Source organism: Sitodiplosis mosellana, unplaced genomic scaffold (assembly GCF_009176505.1).
Source record: "Sitodiplosis mosellana isolate CC-2019 unplaced genomic scaffold, AAFC_SMos_1.0 Smas_scaffold_1, whole genome shotgun sequence".
Taxonomy (NCBI): domain Eukaryota; kingdom Metazoa; phylum Arthropoda; class Insecta; order Diptera; family Cecidomyiidae; genus Sitodiplosis; species Sitodiplosis mosellana.
In genome coordinates, this window is record NW_022595244.1 from 22,108,386 (window position 1) to 22,128,258 (window position 19,873).

Below are 19,873 nucleotides of genomic sequence, written 5' to 3' on the forward strand. Positions count from 1 at the left end.
CTTTGGTATGTGGTTCAACTGTGCGCTTTGGCTGGTGGTGGCTATATATTATTTTTCGCATTGGATGGTTTCGTTTCGAAGCCAACGTTTACATCATTAGAAAGTGTCGATCATCCAATAAATTCCATTCCATTCCCAGCCGTTGCTGTTTGTTCAGTCAACAAAATTAGTAGCAAAGCTGCCATGGACTACGCGATTGAACTGTGTGTGCAAGAAGAAAGAAGAAATGTTTTCAATTTTACATTTTGTAGAAATGTGACTCATCTGAGATGATTTCGGGTCTCATCTACTCATTAGATTAGTTTTTTTTGTTTCATTCAAAGATCAAAGCGAACGAAAAATTATACGGTCGATTGGCTATTCCAAAATATACGGAATTTGGGCTATGTTTTCGATTTTAACACCGAATTCTACGAGCGATACATCGTTTTTCAGGATTTACTCGACATCATTGATTTGAATAATGCAACGCTCACGTTTGATACACAAGATAAATTCGAGTTCAAGGTATAAATATAATTTAAGCACAGAATTGAGGAGGGATACAAAGAGAGAGAGAAAGAGAGAGAGAGAGAGAGAGAGAGAAAGACAGAGGGAGTGAAAATGCCAGAACGATAATTATCCAATTAAATTGCTGACAGATTACTCCGAAATGCGAAGACTTAATGGTACGATGTCGATGGGGCAATTCGAAAGCAATGGATTGCATGAGACTGTTCAAGTTTCGTAAAACACGGGAGGGTTATTGCTGCCTTTTCAACTACGTTCGACAATTCAATACACTTTCCACACAAGAGTGAGTATATTTTCCGCTGGCTCAACCAAATAATACCGAACCAACCCAATATGCATTATTTATGTACGGTAAGTCCAAAGTCGATGTTGGGACTAACAGAGAAATCTCATTTGATGATCAAATGAAAGCACGTATAGAAAATAAATCGATTGGCCCTAATAAACAATTCACACACTATATGTTCGTGTCTGTGAACACTGAACAGCAAACCGTTTGAGCGAGTCGACTATGTAGTCGAATGAAGTGAAAATGAAAACATGGCCGTGTGTGATAGTCGTGTACTTCTGTGTCAAACAATCTGTATTTTTAGGATATATCTTTAAGGGGATCATTTTTTGTTATTATACCAAATCCTTTGTTTTCTCCTCCTCCTCCTCCACCGATGAATAAACCAACAAACGAAAAAAAATGAATAAAAAGCGTCGAAAAGCCACGTAAAACTGGGTTCACAGGGCCAGAGACTGGTTTAACTGTCATCTTGAATACAACTACATCCGATTATTACTTTTCCACTGGAGATCATATTGGATTCAATGTGCACATTTTCAATCCTTCCGACTTTGCCGACGTACAGAACGGTGGCCTCACACAGCTCTTCGTCGGCAGCAACACAAAAGCCGTTTTCAAACTAATATCAACTACATTAGACTCAAAGCCAGCCATCGAAACATACTCCCCCGTACAGCGCGGATGTTTATTCGAACATGAGCTATTTGAACAATACGCAGGTCACTACAGCTTTGTTGATTGCCTGTTAAAATGTAAACTTCGCAATACTATCACAATATGTGGTTGTATGCCCTTTTTCCTCCCAACTAACTTCCCAGACGGACTGATTTCACCGGTGAAATGTACGCTCGCCCACAATAAATGCCTCGAACGAATAAGACGTAATTATTTTAAGTCGTTGTTTATTGGGTGCATGTTTGTCGGTCTACTTTTCTCCCAATTTTTCTCTTCAGATATGGTGAGCTCGTATACCATTCCGAATATTGAAAAACCATCCGATGATACCATTGAATGTTTGGAGTGTTTACCAATTTGTTCAAAAACCTATTTCCGCGTGTTACCTTCCTACTTTGAATTGAACAAAAAGGGACTCGAGGCAAATAACATGCCGTTGATGTAAGTATATATATATATATATATACGTTTTGTATTGGATTCTTGGAATTTTCAATTCAAGCTTCCCACATTCCTCATTCATTTGAAATTTCAATAGGAAAAATTTGTCAACCTATGACAACATTGCCATCGTACAAATCTATTATCCACTGGGTATTTATCTAACGAAATTTTACTTCATTAAAATAATTTAAAGTTCTAACGTGTCAATTTCTAAATCTATTATCCACATTAGGTGAATCAACGTTATTTAGTGCCGATGTTTTGATGACGTGGCAGGAGATTGTCAGTAAGTTCCATTTAGTTTTCGAATAAAAGAAGGAATTCATATGCGATTAGGGCTTGTGTAAATCGTAACATTCGCTTTCAGGTAATTTCGGTGGGCTACTGGGCTTGTGCTTGGGGTTTTCGCTCGTCAACATTGTTGAGATTGTTTATTTTGCCACCATAAGACTTTATCAAAATATTTCGCTGGTGTACGATAATGCGAATCAAAACGAGACTCCCATTCACCAAAAGCCTAAACTCACGCAAGAGGACAAACGAATTTGCAATATGTATGTGAATGATTTCAAAACGTATGACCGAAAAATTTTCCATTATCGTCGAACCTAAACATACGAATGTTTGCTAAACCTAATTGAACAATGTGGTAAAGTGTATAATTTTGTTAATATGTATAATAAAATGCCACTGAAAATGGGCATTTTGCTCGAAATAACAATCAAAAGTTTGAATATTTCATAATCTAACACAATAAAATGGATTTGTTTCGTAAAAAAATGCGTTTAATTACGCCTCTGTTTTTTTTCTCGCTTTAATCAAACGTAACAAGAAAAAAGTATTGTGTTTGTAACAGAAGTAAAAATGTTCGCCCAAGCAACGGGTAACAACGAAAAATGCGTCGCACATTAAATGCAACATGTGATTCAAATGTGTAACGCGTCACATCCAATGTGAAAAACGGTTGCAAAGAAGCAACAGCTGTTGTTTATATATATATACACACACACACACACACACACACACACACACACACAGTGCGTTCATTTGAGAAACACTGGTGCGGCTCACTCTCTCACAAACCGATTGCGCGCATAATACTTAAAAGAAAAAAATAGCTATACACACAAGTCGTTGTGTTTTAACGAAACCTGCATTAGTTCGAGCGCTGTTGATTCAGTTGTTATTTAGAACGTGCGGTGAAAAGAAGCACAAATGTGTCAAAAAACAAGAATAGAATCCATCGCATTCGTTTCTGTTTCAAGAGGATGCTTTTTTAGAAGAAATTGACACTGTTAGCTGACGTTTGTGTTATTGATTTTTTTTTTGTACGGATTTTTTTTTCGTTTCAAAATCCTTTGCCTAGTTATTGTGGATAAAAAAAATTGTCTGTGTTCAGAAAAAAAGAGACAAAATTCATAAGTGTTTTTGAAGAAAAAAAAGTTATACCACATTTTGTACAAAAGTTTGACATTTGATTAGTTTACAAATACGCAGAAACGAAGGCGTTGACTGGACACAAAAAACACAATTTTCATGTAGTTTAATTAAAGTCTTCAAAAAAAGAACAGAATATATAACATCTAATAATAAAACGTACGTATTTCTTATTTATAAAATCAACGCTATATTTAGATGTGTGCTCTTTGTGCGTGTACTAACGAGTGGACGGATGGATGGAATGTATGAATAGGAAATGTGCGTCACATGCCGAAAACAAAATGAAGTATATCGTAGCATGAGAATATTTCGAGTAACGAAAAAACAAACTGAACAACACACAGAACATGATGAAGTTGCGTTTTACGCATACAATGTTTCGGTCAGTCTGATTGCATCCAACAACGCACCATACGAATGATGAAACGAAATTTTGCGTGTTGGATTTCACAGTTGATTTTCGTCTTTCTCTATCGATCCCTTCTTTACGCCGATAAACATCGTCAACAGCACTATTAGTTGCTGTTTTTTTTTCCCAAAGTCATTTGTACTGTGTGTCACAATCTACTGTTGTTGCAACATTGTAAATATGTTTATATGTGCAATGCTCGTTCGTTCGATCGTTCCGGACAAGAATCATAGTCCCATTTCGGCCCATACGCATTCAATCTTGCCGATAGAGAGAAACGATGAAGTCCAATATTAATCGAAACAAAAATATTTGTGTTTTCTTCGACGCAGCATAGAAAACAAAATCGATAACGATACACACCGATGCATTTATTGTGCGCCGCCAACGATACACAATGTGTTGTTTATACTGACTCATTAATTACAAACACATATGTAGTTCGTTTTCCATTGCTCAAAGTTGTGGTAGACTAAGCACAACCAACAAAACACAGAGACAATGCGACACTTTATCAGTTTTGGTTGCTTGGATGGAAAATTGAATGATGTCGCAATAACACACCGGCTAGTATGAGCCAAGTAAAAATGTGTAACACCAGAGTTGTGTTGCCTTCAGTTCAGTTCATTCAATCGGCCAACCACAACCGGAGCAGATCGACACAGCAGTCGAATTCGAATAAGTGTATACGTGTTGTGTTAAGTATTAGTCGAAAAGTGAGTTTTGTGCGTCGGAATTTTTGTCTAAAAAACCAATTAATTTTCAAAACTCGGTTGTTGTTGTTGTTGCTGCTGTTGCTGCTGTTGCTTTATTTTCCTCTTTTAAATTGTTTGCAATTCATAACAACGAATCAGAAATTTTGGTTCATGTTTATAGCGCAAGCACAGCAGGTTCATGATGAAACCGAACTAAAACTTCTACAACGGAGATATCTAACAGGCTCGACCGATCAATATATATATATATAGTAAATTAACACGATTTATAGTCAAATTGTGGGTTTCTCTCGCCTTCATAGGTTTTAGTGCGAAATTGTCGCGGCGAATATTCATTGAGTTTCCTTGTTGAATTTCTGAGTGAACGCCCGTGTGACATTCGATTGTTTCAAAACCAGAACTTTTCGTGCTTGTTGTTGTTGTTGTTATGCAAATGGTTTTTGATATGGATGTGTGCACGTGCTCGTAGCTCATTCACAATTCATTGGCCGGTCAAGTATCGTTTTTTTCTGTATCGATTCGCTGTTCACATCGACATTGTATATCGAAAAGAAGAAAACAACAATTGGCACATTTTCTAGCTAAAATCATAAATCGTGCTGGTTGTTTCTAAATTGGTTTGCATTCCCTGATTTGAAAATTCGAAACGTGATTCAAGTGCTGGATTTTTTCGGTAATTTGCACGCAGTTTTGTTCGTTTTCTTTTGCTTCTCACTCGTTTTCACTTCGAAAATGAAATCAAAATCACAAATCGCATTCAACTCCATAATGCGCCAAGATAATAACACTAAGCAATGCTTAGGCCAATTAAGAAGTGATCCGAATATTTAACACATGCTTCGTTTTTTTGAAGGTAACCGCTAATAAACTCGAAACCCGTGAAAAATGTTGACCCGAAATCATTTGTGAGCCAGACAAAAGGCATCATTTGCTACTAATGTATGATTGGTTTGATTTTAATGATGGCTCTCGAAAACCACCACTTCATAAAACATTTCTGTTCATCATGCAAAATTTGCCGTGACCACAACGATTTATTTGACCATTTCGAGCTTCTTTAATGCGGTTTCTTTTGTTCGCCGGCCGTTAATGGAGAAACCTAATCTATTGTTAAAAATGTGTAAAGAAACTCGCAAAAAAGACCTGTACGAAATTTCGGGCCATAAAAAAGCAACTATTATTTCGCATTAATGTAGAGAGCAATAGAAAATTTTACTGCACAGAATATTCCACTCATTCCGGCCCATTTCATGTGTGAAATGCGAAGCAAATGGTGATATAAAATGTAAATAAAACATGGCAAAAATGTGTATCAAACGTGTGTGTTTGTGCGCTATTTTCTGCTTCTGTTTCATATAAATCAAAATAAACTGCGCTGTGGAACTGGATTTGTCAGTAGCCAGACTATATCGCAATACAATATCGTCACACATTTTCTGTGCAAACTTGTTGCTTTTTTTTTCTCGCTACAGCAGCGATAAAACAGCGACTCGCTTTGTTTGAGTCATCATTTGTTTGACGATTTTTCTTCTCGTTCGTACATGATTTTATCGTTGACATTCTCGTTGCACAGAAAATATACTGTTATAAATAAACATAATAAATTTTTCAATGAGAATGTGAGGAAAAAATCGTAATGCCAAGAAAAAAAAAAACAGAGAAAAGACTTTAAATGAATGGACTAGGATAATTGATTTCAAGTCATTTTGATGAATATTAATCGCTTGTCGATTAGTTGTAATTATTATTGGTTTTTTGTCATTTTATGATATGATAATTTTTTCTTTATCATAATAATCAATTGATATCAATCAATGCGTACGGTGTGTGCGATTCAGTCGTCCAACTTTAATTTGTTGTAAGAAGGAGAAAAACGAAACGGGTTGTGTGCTGCAAAGAGGAGTCAAGTGAATGCAAGAAAAGATACATTGAAAACATCGACAATGTGGCACGAAACAAGTTAAATGTGTGCACGGAATGAATTGCATCTATCAAAACAAACACAAAGCGAAGGCAAATCATGAATCGGTCGTTCTATTCTCGTTGTCTTTCACAACGATCTACCAGTTGACGACGCGCGGCGGAAATAGCACAATGTTTGGAAATACCCTTTTGTTCAATTATAAGTACTCAATAAACCACAATGATTCGTAAAATAAATGGCACTCGGTTCTTTTCTGAATCTAATTCAGAGAAATATAAGAAATTTAACTACATTTAAAAGATTTTCTACGGAATCACACGGAATGATCAAACTGGAACATGGCTTGCAAAATGTTTCAGTTGATAAGCACAGCAAATTGTTTATAGAACACGCTAGTGTAGTGACAATAAACAATTATTATGCGGGAAGTGTAAAGTTAAACGGGCGGATTTGAGATTTGAACGAAACGACAAAACCAGTTGTGCGCAATTAGATTAGGGAAATGTTTCGTTCGAGAAGAAGTCGAGATTAAAATGTGTACATTGTGCAAATGTAGTTTGCAAACAAATGCAAATTCACTCTTGAACCTCAAATATGCACGACGACGATGATCAGGCAGTGTTGATGCAATTCAATGCAAAATGCCGTCGACAATTACATTCCCCCATTGCGTTGTTGTAATCACAATTTTGTGCTGTGAGATGCAAGACAAGATTTCAACATCGAAAATAACGAAAACACATCGTGCGATGCCATCGGGCAAAGTCAGCAACAAAGCATTCCGAATCGTACCAATTATAATTCACAGTCACCACGCATTACCAGCTAGCCCATTATCACTATCGAATCCAAAGTTCATTTCCAAACAACATTACAGAAGGGAAAAATAGAGCTGGTTTCGTTATCCGGTGATTCAAGGCCATTTCTACATTTTAGAATGAACTCATTTACTCATTTATTTTTAGACGATATGGACAAATCAGCGAAAACAGGCTGTTTTTTCTCGATGACATTTTCGTCTGATCTTGATTTCATAAAGTAGAACATTATTGATAAAATGCCGTGTACACGCGAATATTCGGCACCGAACCACGTCAATTCAAATATTTACACAATTATAAATCGTTGTTTGTTTTGTATTTTGACCAGCCGGTGATGTATAAAATACATTCATTATGCATGCATTGATTTGCCGGCGAATAACCCATGAAAATTATCAATGAACTGTGTGTTGCTTAGAAACTCTCACCGAATACGGGAAATATTGCACGAAACACAAACCATATTTGATACATATTCAAATGGAAACGGCGAAAGACATGGAAACGCATGTTGTAATCAATTGACCGTTATCAAATTAGAACAAATCGACTGTCGTGTGTCGATGACCAATTCACAGCAGCTCGTCGATATGTTCGGAAAAGTCAGTTTTTTGGAAGAAACAAACAAACCGAAAATGATTGCTCACTCATCGTCATCGTCATCGCCGTCATCGAGCAATAACAGCGAAAAATCGACGAATTTGGGTTACCTGATAATGAAAGTCATACCCGTCGTATGACCTGGCACAACAAATTCAATTGTTAGTCGCGCGCGCAATGCAAATTAATCGTCGCGAATAAATTTCAAGTTTTTTTCTTCTTCGATTTATCGCATTGAACACAGTCGTCGCTTCGCAAGCTGGAATAATAAAAGTGAAAATCATTTAGTATAAACTGTGGAAGTAAAAAAGGGCAACAACACACAACATGGCATTCGTCACGCAAACAATAAAATGTTGTCATTTCCACCGTGAGTGCGGCCTCACTTGTTTTGCACACACAAATACCGAGTACCCATTTTCAATTCCAATTATTACCAATCAAATTTCAATTTGTTGCGTTTTTTATTTTTCTTACACTTTCAATTAAATGCAATGCAATGCAAACTTCCCAACTGCCTTATGGTACACATCGTTTATTTGTAAGGCTTCGTCGAATCAAAGTGCGAATCGAGTTTTTATTTTCATTGGAATTCAGCCAATTGAATTGGTGCCAAGTATAACCAGCAAAGAACATTTCAACTTACTACTTAGCGGTACCTTTTTAACGGTCATTCGCTTAACTCAACGGTGATTTGATACCTTTGAAACCGTTGATTTGGTCATTTCTATGGGTGAGATTGAGAGTGGAGTATGTTTTTTCTTCGATTTATATTTTTGAAAAGGCGAGTATGTTTTCTGATGATTCTGTTGGCGTTAAAGTAGAGTATGTTGTAGTACCGTCTAGCCTCCGCGGTCTTCATGGTTTTCACGCGACTGATAAAAGATAACAACATGGTGTCTTCAGCAAAGTTGTAGTACTTGAGGTCTTCTATAACTAAGCTGAAGACAGTTATCTCTTATCAGTTGCGCGCAAATCGCGCACATAAAAAAGCAAATTTTATATAGAACTTTTTTTTTCTTATCATTTTTCGCGCTTTTCGCGGAACTGTCTTCAGCGATGTTATAGAAGACCTCGAGTGCTACAATTTTGCCGAAGACACCAAGTTGTTATCTCTTATCAGTTCCACGGAAACCGTGAAAAACCGCGAGGACCCGCTAAAAACGAACATACTCGCTTTTAACCATTTTTAAGTCGACAGAAACTTGCTCTTCTCTTTCGTAACAAAGTCAATCAAATATACACTACTCTCAATCTCACCCATAGATTTTTTGAACGTCAAAACACAAATTAGATCTTATACAAATGGAAAATAAAAGTGAATTGACGAGAGAGAGAGAGAGAGAGAGAGAGAGAGAGAAACCCACACCGTACACCGTTTGAACTAAGCTTATGGCATGTTTTATATTTAGCATGAGATTGTGGCTTTGAGAACACCAAAACGAAACATTCTTCCTAACAAAATGACCATCTACATATTCGCATGGCCATATTTATTAGATAATTTTTGTCCAAAAACTATTCGAAAGAATCTCTTTTGGCATTCCCTACAAAAGATGAGCCTCGAAATGGAGATTTGTATTTTTTTCAATAAAATTTCAATTTAACTGAAATGCCGAAAATGCGAATGTTTTTTTACGATCCTATGGTCATTTATATATTTAATTAAAAATATTCGCATTGTGATTGCCATATTTGATTACGGTTAACAAAGGCCATTCGATATTCGGCCGACAAATGTAATCGTTGTTGTTCGTCTTCGTCGTTGAAAACCGATCAAACCAATTAAATGCAACCGATCTGGACGAACCACTTGGACGGCGAATCGAAGCGTTGTATGTGATTGTGTGTTGGGTCGTCGTCGTTGTTGTTACACATTAATAGCATAGTAGATGGAGACGATAAAACACGCACTGCTGAACACATCCAATTGGAATGAGCGTCATTTGTGTGCAATGTAAACGACTGACTGACTGGCTGAAATCAATGCGCTGAAAATTGGTAGAAATCGGTGAAACGAAAAAAAAATTAAGTGCAACTGAATCTAGCGTTGCAATATCTAGTAATGAAATTGAACGAAGAAAAAAAAAAACAGGTTTGGCCTTGAGCTTGTTATATACGTTGATTTTTTTTTTCTGTTTCGTTCGTTTCGTTTCTAAAACACTTTTCTGTGCAGAACATATCGAAATTACAGCATTCAGAATGAATATGCGATTAATGTAATAACCATAATTGCATTTTCATTATAAAAATGAATAAGACAACATGTTGTTAAGTTGTGCTTCAGAATGATTCGATGATTGTCGCCGTCGTGTGCTACCCCGCACATAAACTGTTCCCTGGTGACACGAGAACACACATTCTCTCTCCGCAATATAAGAATGCAGTTTTTTTTCCTTTTTTTCACTTTCAGTCCAGATTTACGTATAGCAATAATGTGAACAAAAAAGCTCCAAAGGTGACAAATTACTTTGTGTAATGCCGCAGTAAATAATATGTGTTCACACTTAACAATGTGCTGTACGCAAGTCAATTGTGACATTTGAACTACGTATTTAAAACAACTTTCTGCTCGATGAAGCCACTGTCTTTGTCGTCGTCGTCGTCGTCGTCGTCGTCATCGTCGATTGAGTGTGTGAATGGAATCATGCTTTTATTGCATCGACAAACACAATAGACAGTTGCCAATTTTCAGTATTCACTACCAACACGCGCTCGCGCGCAACCACCACCACCGCTATTACTACTGCTAGTTTCATCCACACTGTTTTCGACTTTGACCTTAACGTTTTCGAATGTAAAGAACATGACATGACCAAAAAAATACAGGTATTTTTAACACTTTCGACGCACACACACACACACACGATTAACAAAACGATACGATTTGCCATTTGCCGGAAAAACAAAGACCAGCTCACTTCCACGGGAACTGAACAAAATTATCAGAATTCCGTTTTGATAAAGCACATTAATCTGTAAACAAGATTGTATCAGTTCAAGATTCGCTTGAAACGTGACTTGCAAAATATCGCCGCCAATGTTTTGATGACAAACAAACTTGAGTGGACGAGTGTGAGCGACCGGAATAATAAATTCGAGAAAAAAGTGATTTTACAGACGGAAAAATGTATTTTTTTGAAATTTTGCTATCTCTATTCAATACAGTATATTATTCTCTGTCTCTATTCGATCCAGACGAATGTGAGTGTGTGTTTCAATTTGATTGAAATCATAGCCGTAGCCATAAGTTCAATATTTATGACACACCGCCAATTGCTATCAAAAGTGCGATGTTCAATACGTGACGAGATCCATGTGTGTGATAAGTGTGTGTCGTGGTGTGTCTCTTCGTATCGTATCGATGAACCAGAATGTTTAATTGATTACGTAATGCCAAATTGCCCATGCATATCACACGTATTTTTGTCGCTAACCATTTTTATTCCTCAGCATTCAGTTAATATCGATGAAAATGAGTCATTTATTCACACAGAAAGCAAATAGCACGCTTGTGCTTCGCTTTTTTCATAGGAAGAACGAATCAGGCTCTCGCGCGCGCAATAGATAGTGTGTGCGATAAAAGAAGAACGGAAAAAAGGCGAAAAAACATGATAGTCGCGCGTCGTCATCGAAATTTATTTCATTTGCATCTCATTTAAATATTTTTTGCGCATACCAAATGAGGAATACATTTGTTGCTGTTGTTTTCGTTCGGCTGGGGCGTTTGTTAATTGATCATTGTATATTGTGTGTTTGAAATCTATTTATTTCTGTTTGTTGTTCGTGAGCTGTGCAGTTTGCAGAGAATTTTTCCTGAACTTTAAGCCACTTAAAAAAATTGAATTTTCAAAAAACAGAATTTATTGACAAAAATTACGAACGAGCTGAATTTATTCACAAAAACAGCACAAAAAAATATGAACGGATAAATCGGAGATACCGTTGTTGTCCAAACATTCTATGTAGCCAAAGAGATGAAAAAACAGAACTCGACAATGTTGCTGGCGTGTTATTATCGCTGCTGATAAATAATACCGGATTGCAAAGGCCGTATCTTCTTCTGTTTCTTTTCATTTCCATGTCTTGGTTTACTCTTCTGCATCGTTGCATAAATATAAAGTTTTTTTTTCTCATCCAAATACAAGTTTTCTGTGCTGCTGCAAAGCGTCAATGCGCCTATATATGTATGTTGCATGGTTTTGATGTTGCAATGCCGTACGCAGCAAAAATCAACTGCAATGCAACCGAATGCATCGCACATACAGGCAGAATACAGAATGTCAGGTTCAGTGACACTCTCGTGTAATATACACACACATAGAGAGTGAGAGAAGGAACGAGCGAACGACCGACAAAATGTATTTATAGCACCGTGCTGTGCTGAAGCGCCAAACATTTACATTCTGGCTTAATTCGTATTCGAACACAAACGCTATTGCATTGCAATCAATCGAATCGTTCTGTTTGCTTGCTACGAGCAAACAGTCGTCTCTTAGTTCAATAAAAAAGAGTTGATCGATCGCTGTCGCCACCGCCGACGACAACTGAATAGTGAATAAATTCTCTAGCTATAGTTACAAAGCCATTGAACACTTAATGTGTAAATGGAGCTACAAATAATAGGCAAACATTGGACGCGTGTGTTTTTTTTTTTTTTTTGAAAAAAATGATAATCTTGTGTCTTCGAATACAAATACTTTGCGATTAATTGTGCATGAAACAAACATTTTTCAAATGTGACTTTTTTTCTGTTCATCTTCTTCGTTTCTAGATAACCGTACGTGTAAAAATGAACTGAAGTGCATCGAAGAATAGCAGAAAAATAGAGAGACAGACAGATAGAAAGAGTGAGAGACTTGTGTGAGTGTGTTTATGAATTTGTTGTTTTGAAACGCAGCCAGATAGGTCGTAACTATGTCGGTCAAAGCGACAAGAGATGAGAAACCGTCAACATCATCGTCCATTGTCGGATGTTGTCAATCCAGTTCAACCACACCAGAAAATTCAATCGTTGATTACATTGAAGAAGACCTCGAAGCACCAAACAATAACACACTCTTTCATGCATCCGATGCATTGGATAATGTCAACAGTGAAAAAGTGGCATCGGCAACAGCCGCAGCAGTAATCGATATCATTGCCAAGAAAAAGGCATCAATTGATTTTACATTCCCGAAGCGGCCAAAGGTCGACATCGAATTCCAAAATGTTAAATACACCGTAAAAAAGTTTTCGTTTCAAAATCGCCAATTTGGTAAGTGCCTATCATTCAGCATAGAATACTCTAAAGACAGTGAGAGATTAGTACAATATTTTCGACTGTGATTATTTAGGAAAAAAAAAAACGGAATTGGGTCATTTTTAAATTGCGCGCGCGATAACGCCCCAGAATATGAAACCGATGTTGATAAATTATTTGTGGAATTCCAATCATTTCTACGCGCCGAAGCGCACATGCCTCACTCATTTGTTTTACTCATTTGTTTCGTTCAATTTCGTTTATCTTCGCGTTCGAGCGCGTGTTATTTTTTTTGTTTTGCATTAATTTATTTTATAATTACTGGGCCGATTAATTGCTGTAGAAAGAGAGAAAAAGAGAGAGCAAAATATTCACCCCGAATGCTATTAAATACAACTCTTTTATAAACAAAAACTACAATTTTCTGTTTATCCATTGAAATAAATTATTAAACTTTGTACTCATGGGCAATAGAGTAACAATTTAGAATCGACGAAATGCAAACAATGCATTGAATTCGATGTGAAGAATCAGCAGTGGAATTGTATATGTTCTAATTAGATTATGTAATCTGAAATCAGTAGAAGAACGAGGTTTTCAAAGCAGAAATGGAATTGATTAAAATTAATTATTGGGCATTAAATCGTCAAGATGAGCGCTAAGCACGCACCATAAATATATTTGTTCCGGTGCATTAAATGTGCAGATAGGGTACATGCTAAATCAAACAGTTTAAAACTCGAATACATACTCCCATCATTAGATTAATTTGCAAATGCAAATCAAATTCGCCGTTTACGGACTTTGCTCAAGCGCATAGTGAAAACCAAAATACATACACAAATACACATACATATATATTTTTAGCTTTCTCGCACGAGCGCGCGCACCTTGCAATTCTCTCATGTTCCATTGTTATGCTTTACGATAATAAAATCAGTTTCACTGAAAATGATTTTAATCACACTCTGTTCATATTCGCCGTACATATCATCATCTTCTGAATGAAAAGAATAAATCACTTCGGATAATTACCGCGTAGTTATTGTTTTTGAACGTAATTATTAAGTATTCTGTGCGGTGTATAATTCAGAGCCGGAATTACAGTTTTTTTTTTTTTCACATTGTCGTTAAATGCAGTCGATCGACCGTAAGCTAGAGAATCAATATTGTGGAATAAATTCGATTCATCGCAATCAAAATAAAACAAAAAATATAAACGCAGTTTTTTTTATGTTTTCCCATTTATTCCGTCTTTCGCTCTGTAAACAGAGAAAAAAGAAATTTTGCATGATGTGAGCGGCGCATTTCGATCCGGCCAGTTGACCGCTATTATGGGCCCTAGTGGCGCAGGAAAATCGACACTGTTGAACATTCTGGCTGGATACGTGTTAGTATATCTATCATATTCATTGATTATTTATTACTTGCCGTTGGCAAATAAATGTTTCTTCGTTGATGTTTCAATGATGAGTCAATATTTTCTCCCACAGTGAAACTGGTGTCACGGGCAAAATCACAATCAATGGCAAGAGTCGGTCGAGTAATTCAGAGAATTTCCGAAACGTATCCGCATATATACATCAAGACGATGCGCTGCGTCCATATCTAACTGTGTGCGAAGCCATGACATATTCTGCTGATCTGAAATTAGGATTTAAAATTACCAAAGAGTACAAACTACAGCTGGTAAGTAAGAAGAAACAGAAGAAGGTGGAGAAGGTGAAAGAAAACTAGTTTTAAGGAAAAACCTTGATCATTGCTTACGAATTGATCGATCTATTCTGGTTTCTCCATGTATGTTTATTTGTTCGTTTCAGATTCACAGTATATTGGAGTTGCTCGGACTGGAGACGCGATTCAACACCAAATGCGGCCAATTATCCGGCGGACAAAAGAAGCGAATGAGCATCGCGCTCGAGCTAATTAGTAACCCGTCAGTGATTTTTCTAGACGAACCAACAACGTAAGTGAACCGCAATTTTTGTTCATTGAACTTCCTGAAATTCAGTTTCGTTGCCATGGACCTGGATCATTCCAAAAAAAAAAAAAGTGGTCGTCATCGTTGTCGTCATACCGAAATTAATTTTAAATCAAATTATAAAATCTTTTTCCTGGGCATAAATTCAAGATTTTGTTTGCGTTTTTTTTCTTCCGTTGATCATGTACCTTTACACAGTTACTCGTTCGACACTTGTTTACGTTTCTTGCAACATTTTGTGCTGTGTGATAGTTCCGTTATGTAAATGCATATTGAAACAGCTTGTAGTGCATGCATGATTCGAAAGGTGTAAGAGGGGAGTGTATCTGTGTATGTGGTTATTACAATCAACAAGGATAATGACATTCAATTGAGAGTCATGACGACGGTAGGTTAGGCCCAACTGTATTGCACGTGCTGTTATTTTTCCGAAATTGAGCCGAGTTTTCGAGTGACATTCATAAAGCCGAACGTCATGCATTCTAATTGGCACACAATAATCAGTATGTCAACTGAGACACACACACAGAGGGAGAGAAAAAACAACAAAATCTGTTATTCATTTTAATTTGAAGCCACTTTTTGACCGCACTTGATCTTTCAAATTCCGCCAAATTAAAAAGATATTTTATGTATGGTGTCAATTGTGTTGTTTGCGGCTAAAAATACACGCAAACCTCAATTTTACAGTCATTTAATGCGTATTTTTAATACGAACTGCTTCATGCGGACAACGATGATGGTTGGTCTGATTAAAATATGTTATATGATTATCTCGCGTGAGCGAGAGAGATTGGAAGAGATTGAAAACTCGTTTTCAAGTCTATACACATTTTTTTCATGTTCTAGTCGAAAATTGCAGTAGCCTGAAATGTTGCCACTCAGCAATTGCCGACGTGTGTTTATGAGTAGACACAACATTGATGGTCTTGAGGCCGGTTCGGTTTGGTTGTTGTGCATCGATTAAATCAAGTCTCACGGCTTAATTAAATCGATTGCCATGACATGTATTGCAATGCGACAGAACAAAAAACTATATAGTCACTCGATTTTTCAGCACATTCTAATGCGTATCAACTGCTTAGGTTAGATAAAGACATACACAGACACACAACTTCAAATATTTTTTTCTCTACAAAAAAAAAATCGACGTAAAAATTTATGTGAGAACCACTTTGTTTTGGCGTTTTGGCATCAGGTGTCTACAGTCCAGACCGGTTTTTTCTCTCCCTCTCTCGATGATAGCGAAGACGAAAAAATTTAAATTGAATAAAAGATCTCTTTTTTTTCCTTACTCGCGACACACAATGCATTGAAACGAAGAAAAACAACCGCAGACGCAATTATTTCAAATGATCCATTCACATAAAACACACACACAAAAAAAAAATCATCGTTGCATGTTTGATTCACAAATGTCCAATTAGTGTACAATTTAGTCAATTAGCCACCGCAACATTTTGATTGACAATGCAAACTGTTAATTATTCGCATTTTATTTTCATGATTTTATAATATTTTTCGTGTTTTTTTTTTTCTTTTTTTTCCATTCCGATGCAAATTGCAATCGGTTAGTGGGTTAGATAGTTCGTCGTGTACGAGTTGCATATCGTTGTTGAAGCGACTGGCTCAAGAAGGTCGTACAATCGTGTGCACCATACATCAGCCGAGCGCATTGGTCTTTGAAATGTTTGACAAATTGTATGCGGTCACACAAGGCAACTGCATTTATCAAGGTCCCATCAAAGAACTGGTTCCATTTATGAGCGATCATGGCTTAGAGTGTCCCAGGTGAGAGTTTTTAACTGTCCACCGATTGAAAGTAATCAACAAAAAGTAATGATATCCTTTTCCACTTTTAGCTATCACAATCCGGCTGATTTTCGTGAGTATTTCTGATTCAGTTTTTTTCCTCTTTGCAATTGGAATGTGCTAGTCCAAATAATAATGAAAACGTATTTCATTTTCCTTATCGTTTAACAGTTATTGAAGTTGCGGTTGGCGAATATGATGTCAATTTGAGTAAATTGATGGCAGCGGCTGTGAAAAAGTACCACGAGGAACGTGATACATACTATTTAGGCACATATAAGCGAGATAATTTCATTCGAGCTGATTCAGGTACGGTGTGATGTTTTAATTACCAATTGTAATGACAAATAATTGGAATGAATACATTTTAATTAGTTTTATTGTCATTGCAATCAGCCTAGATACTCATGTCATTAACACTTTATTCTTACGGTTCAATTTCGGTAGGCGGAAGTTTCGATGGTGGAAAGGTGGCTGTGTATAAATTCAACACCATGGACAACAACAATGAAGAAATGAATGTTAAGCGATACAGGATATCGCGTGGATCCAAAGACGATGGCACCAAATTTCGAATCAAAAACCAAAGCGAACGGGCATCGGTTCTAATGCAGTTTTTAGTACTCTTTGATCGGAATTTCAAAGCCAGCATAAGGAATGCAGTAAGTAGAAAGACATGAAATTTGTGATTCTCATTGAATCCAAGGGGCTTATGTGTCATACGAGTCTCACGAGTCAATACGAAAAATGTGGGCAACTATGCGAGTCTATCATATGAGCTAGCGAGTCACTATTTCTTAAAAAAAAAAAATGACTGACTTTCGTTGATTCGTAGATTTGTTTTTTGACTCTGTACTTTCTGTGGTAGGACTCGCGAGTTTGTATGAATTTGTGCGAGCCAGTACTGACTTGCGATGACAAAAAAAACCCCGATTGAACCTTTGTTAATCGGTCGTTATTCATTTTCCATTCCAGTTTTTGATTTACGCTCGAATTCTCTCGCACTTGTGCATCGCTCCAATGTTTGGCTATCTCTATCATAACGTAGGCTATGATGCCACCCACACATTCGGAAACTACGTCTATCTCTATGGTTCCATCTTGCTCATTATTTATACGGGGAAAATGTCGGTCGTGTTGTCTTGTAAGTGGATATTTTTATTCGCGAATTTTCTATCTTCAAAGTGTTCACTTCGGACAAAATATTCACTAAATCAATTTGTTTACTTTTCTAGTTCCACTCGAGATGGAAACGCTCCGGCGCGAGCATTTTAATCGATGGTACAATTTAATTCCATACTACTTTTCCATCATATTGTTCGAAATACCATTCCAAGTGAGTGTTTTCTCTAACTGTCACACACACAGTCTGAGAGTAACCATAAAAATGTAATAAAACCATTTTCGATTTTTAGCTATTCTGCACATTTTTGTATGTGTGCGGCAGTTACTTTTTGACCGGGAACTATGTGGCTGGTGAACCGCATCGTTTCATTATTTTCACCATAATGTGTCTATTGGCAACAATCTCGGCACAATCGTGGGGCTTCTTTATCGGTTCAACGATGCCAATCAAGGTGAGTTTAAAGTTACATCAAATCAAAGAGATTCTGACTGCCATCTTTCCATTCTGAATCGTCGAAATTCGATTTTTCAAAACATTTCAGATTGCTGTTTTCATCGGTCCAATATTGGCGGTATTATTTTCGGTGTTTGGATTCTGTACGCGATACGTTGACATTAATCGAATGTTCCAATGGATGTGGCACATTAGCTATTTCCGTGCTGGTTTTCATGGTGTCCTCGATACCGTTTACGGTATGAATCGATCTGATTTATGGTGTCCACCAGACACCAAATTCAACTACTGCCATTTCCGTAAGCCCGCGGTATTTCTACGCGAGGTCAGCATCAACGGCTTTGAGACATATCACAATATTTGTCTTATGAGCGGTGTTATCATTACAATGCACATCCTAACCATATTCACACTTTATTTCAAACTCAATAAGCGATAGAATCCATGCAAAAAAAAAAAACCTTAATTTCAACGCGGTGATAGCCAACTGTAATTGTTCCACAAATATGCCCGAAAATCACACAGAAGAAGTAAGCAAGGCATGAAAAAAAAAAGAATTGCCAATTAGTTAAAATAGACAGTGTAAAAAAGCATGACGATAATACTATAAGCAACACTTTCGAATTAATCAAAAAGGGATCGTCGACTTTTCATTTATTTTCCAAAGCGACGAGAATAATTTTTTATACAATATTTTGTGGTGATAGCAACTGAAACATATCCGTAATAGACACTTTTTCAACACACCAAAATATGCAACCAGTTTGTAGTAAATGTGTAAATGGAAGCCAAAATATGTGGCATAAAAGAATACCAAACAAATAAGGAGATATTTTCAAGCACAACAAAACAAAACGTATGTAATAAGAGAAAAGAGAAACCATTCGATTGTCATTAAATTATTCATGATAGAATTAAATTTTGTACTGCACATAATGATTCATCTATTGTATCGCATTTAGATTTAGAAATGAATTTATTTTATTATGTATTTTCCTATTTAATACGTACAAAATAAGTAAATATCAAAATAAAGATTGGTTGAAGAAATAATACTCGAAAATGATGAAGTATTCGTTATTTTCTTTCTTGCTTTCTTTTCATACAACGATCAGTTGAAAGACAATCGAATGAAAATCGTCAATTAATTTTATATCCGTTGCAGTGTCGAATCAATTTGCATTCGATTCATACTTACGTTTGTTGTGTTTCTTTCGCCTTGAATTTAATAATAGTAAAAAGGCTGAGTTAAAATCGAATGTTAATATGAATTACATGAAATATTCATTATCCGCATTTTTCACTCAACCGATAAGAATTCAACGATTTAACGGAAACGAATTTTGAATCAAATTGAATTTCAAATGTTTGAACTGGACTGACTAGACCGCATCCGAACGCAGTGATAGTAATTTCAACAGATGA

The 19,873-nt window shown here is 36.5% G+C and overlaps 2 protein-coding genes across 5 annotated transcripts; both read left to right on the forward strand.

The window, feature by feature from the left end:
* Positions 1-1,630: 1,630 nt before the first annotated feature.
* LOC129569508 (pickpocket protein 28-like) lies at positions 1,631-2,536 on the forward strand. Its single transcript, XM_055448406.1, has 5 exons — positions 1,631-1,686; positions 1,759-1,921; positions 2,019-2,074; positions 2,157-2,210; positions 2,292-2,536. Exons 2-5 carry the CDS (start codon positions 1,761-1,763, stop codon positions 2,534-2,536), a joined length of 516 nt encoding a protein of 171 aa, XP_055304381.1. The 5' UTR covers positions 1,631-1,686; positions 1,759-1,760.
* Positions 2,537-2,963: 427 nt separating this feature from the next.
* On the forward strand, positions 2,964-19,511 carry LOC129575359 (ATP-binding cassette sub-family G member 1). 4 transcript variants are annotated; one of them, XM_055458870.1, is made up of 13 exons: positions 2,964-3,520; positions 12,609-13,091; positions 14,349-14,466; positions 14,570-14,765; positions 14,897-15,042; positions 16,633-16,848; positions 16,920-16,942; positions 17,041-17,178; positions 17,317-17,531; positions 17,845-18,013; positions 18,105-18,205; positions 18,285-18,446; positions 18,537-19,511. In XM_055458870.1, exons 2-13 carry the CDS (start codon positions 12,752-12,754, stop codon positions 18,885-18,887), a joined length of 2,175 nt encoding a protein of 724 aa, XP_055314845.1. In that variant the 5' UTR covers positions 2,964-3,520; positions 12,609-12,751; the 3' UTR covers positions 18,888-19,511. The 4 variants fall into 4 exon arrangements, with proteins under 4 accessions (XP_055314845.1, XP_055314853.1, XP_055314826.1 ...); XM_055458878.1 differs by lacking the exon at positions 2,964-3,520 and adding an exon at positions 4,373-4,489; XM_055458851.1 differs by lacking the exon at positions 2,964-3,520 and adding an exon at positions 12,270-12,388.
* The last annotated feature ends 362 nt before the right edge of the window (positions 19,512-19,873 follow it).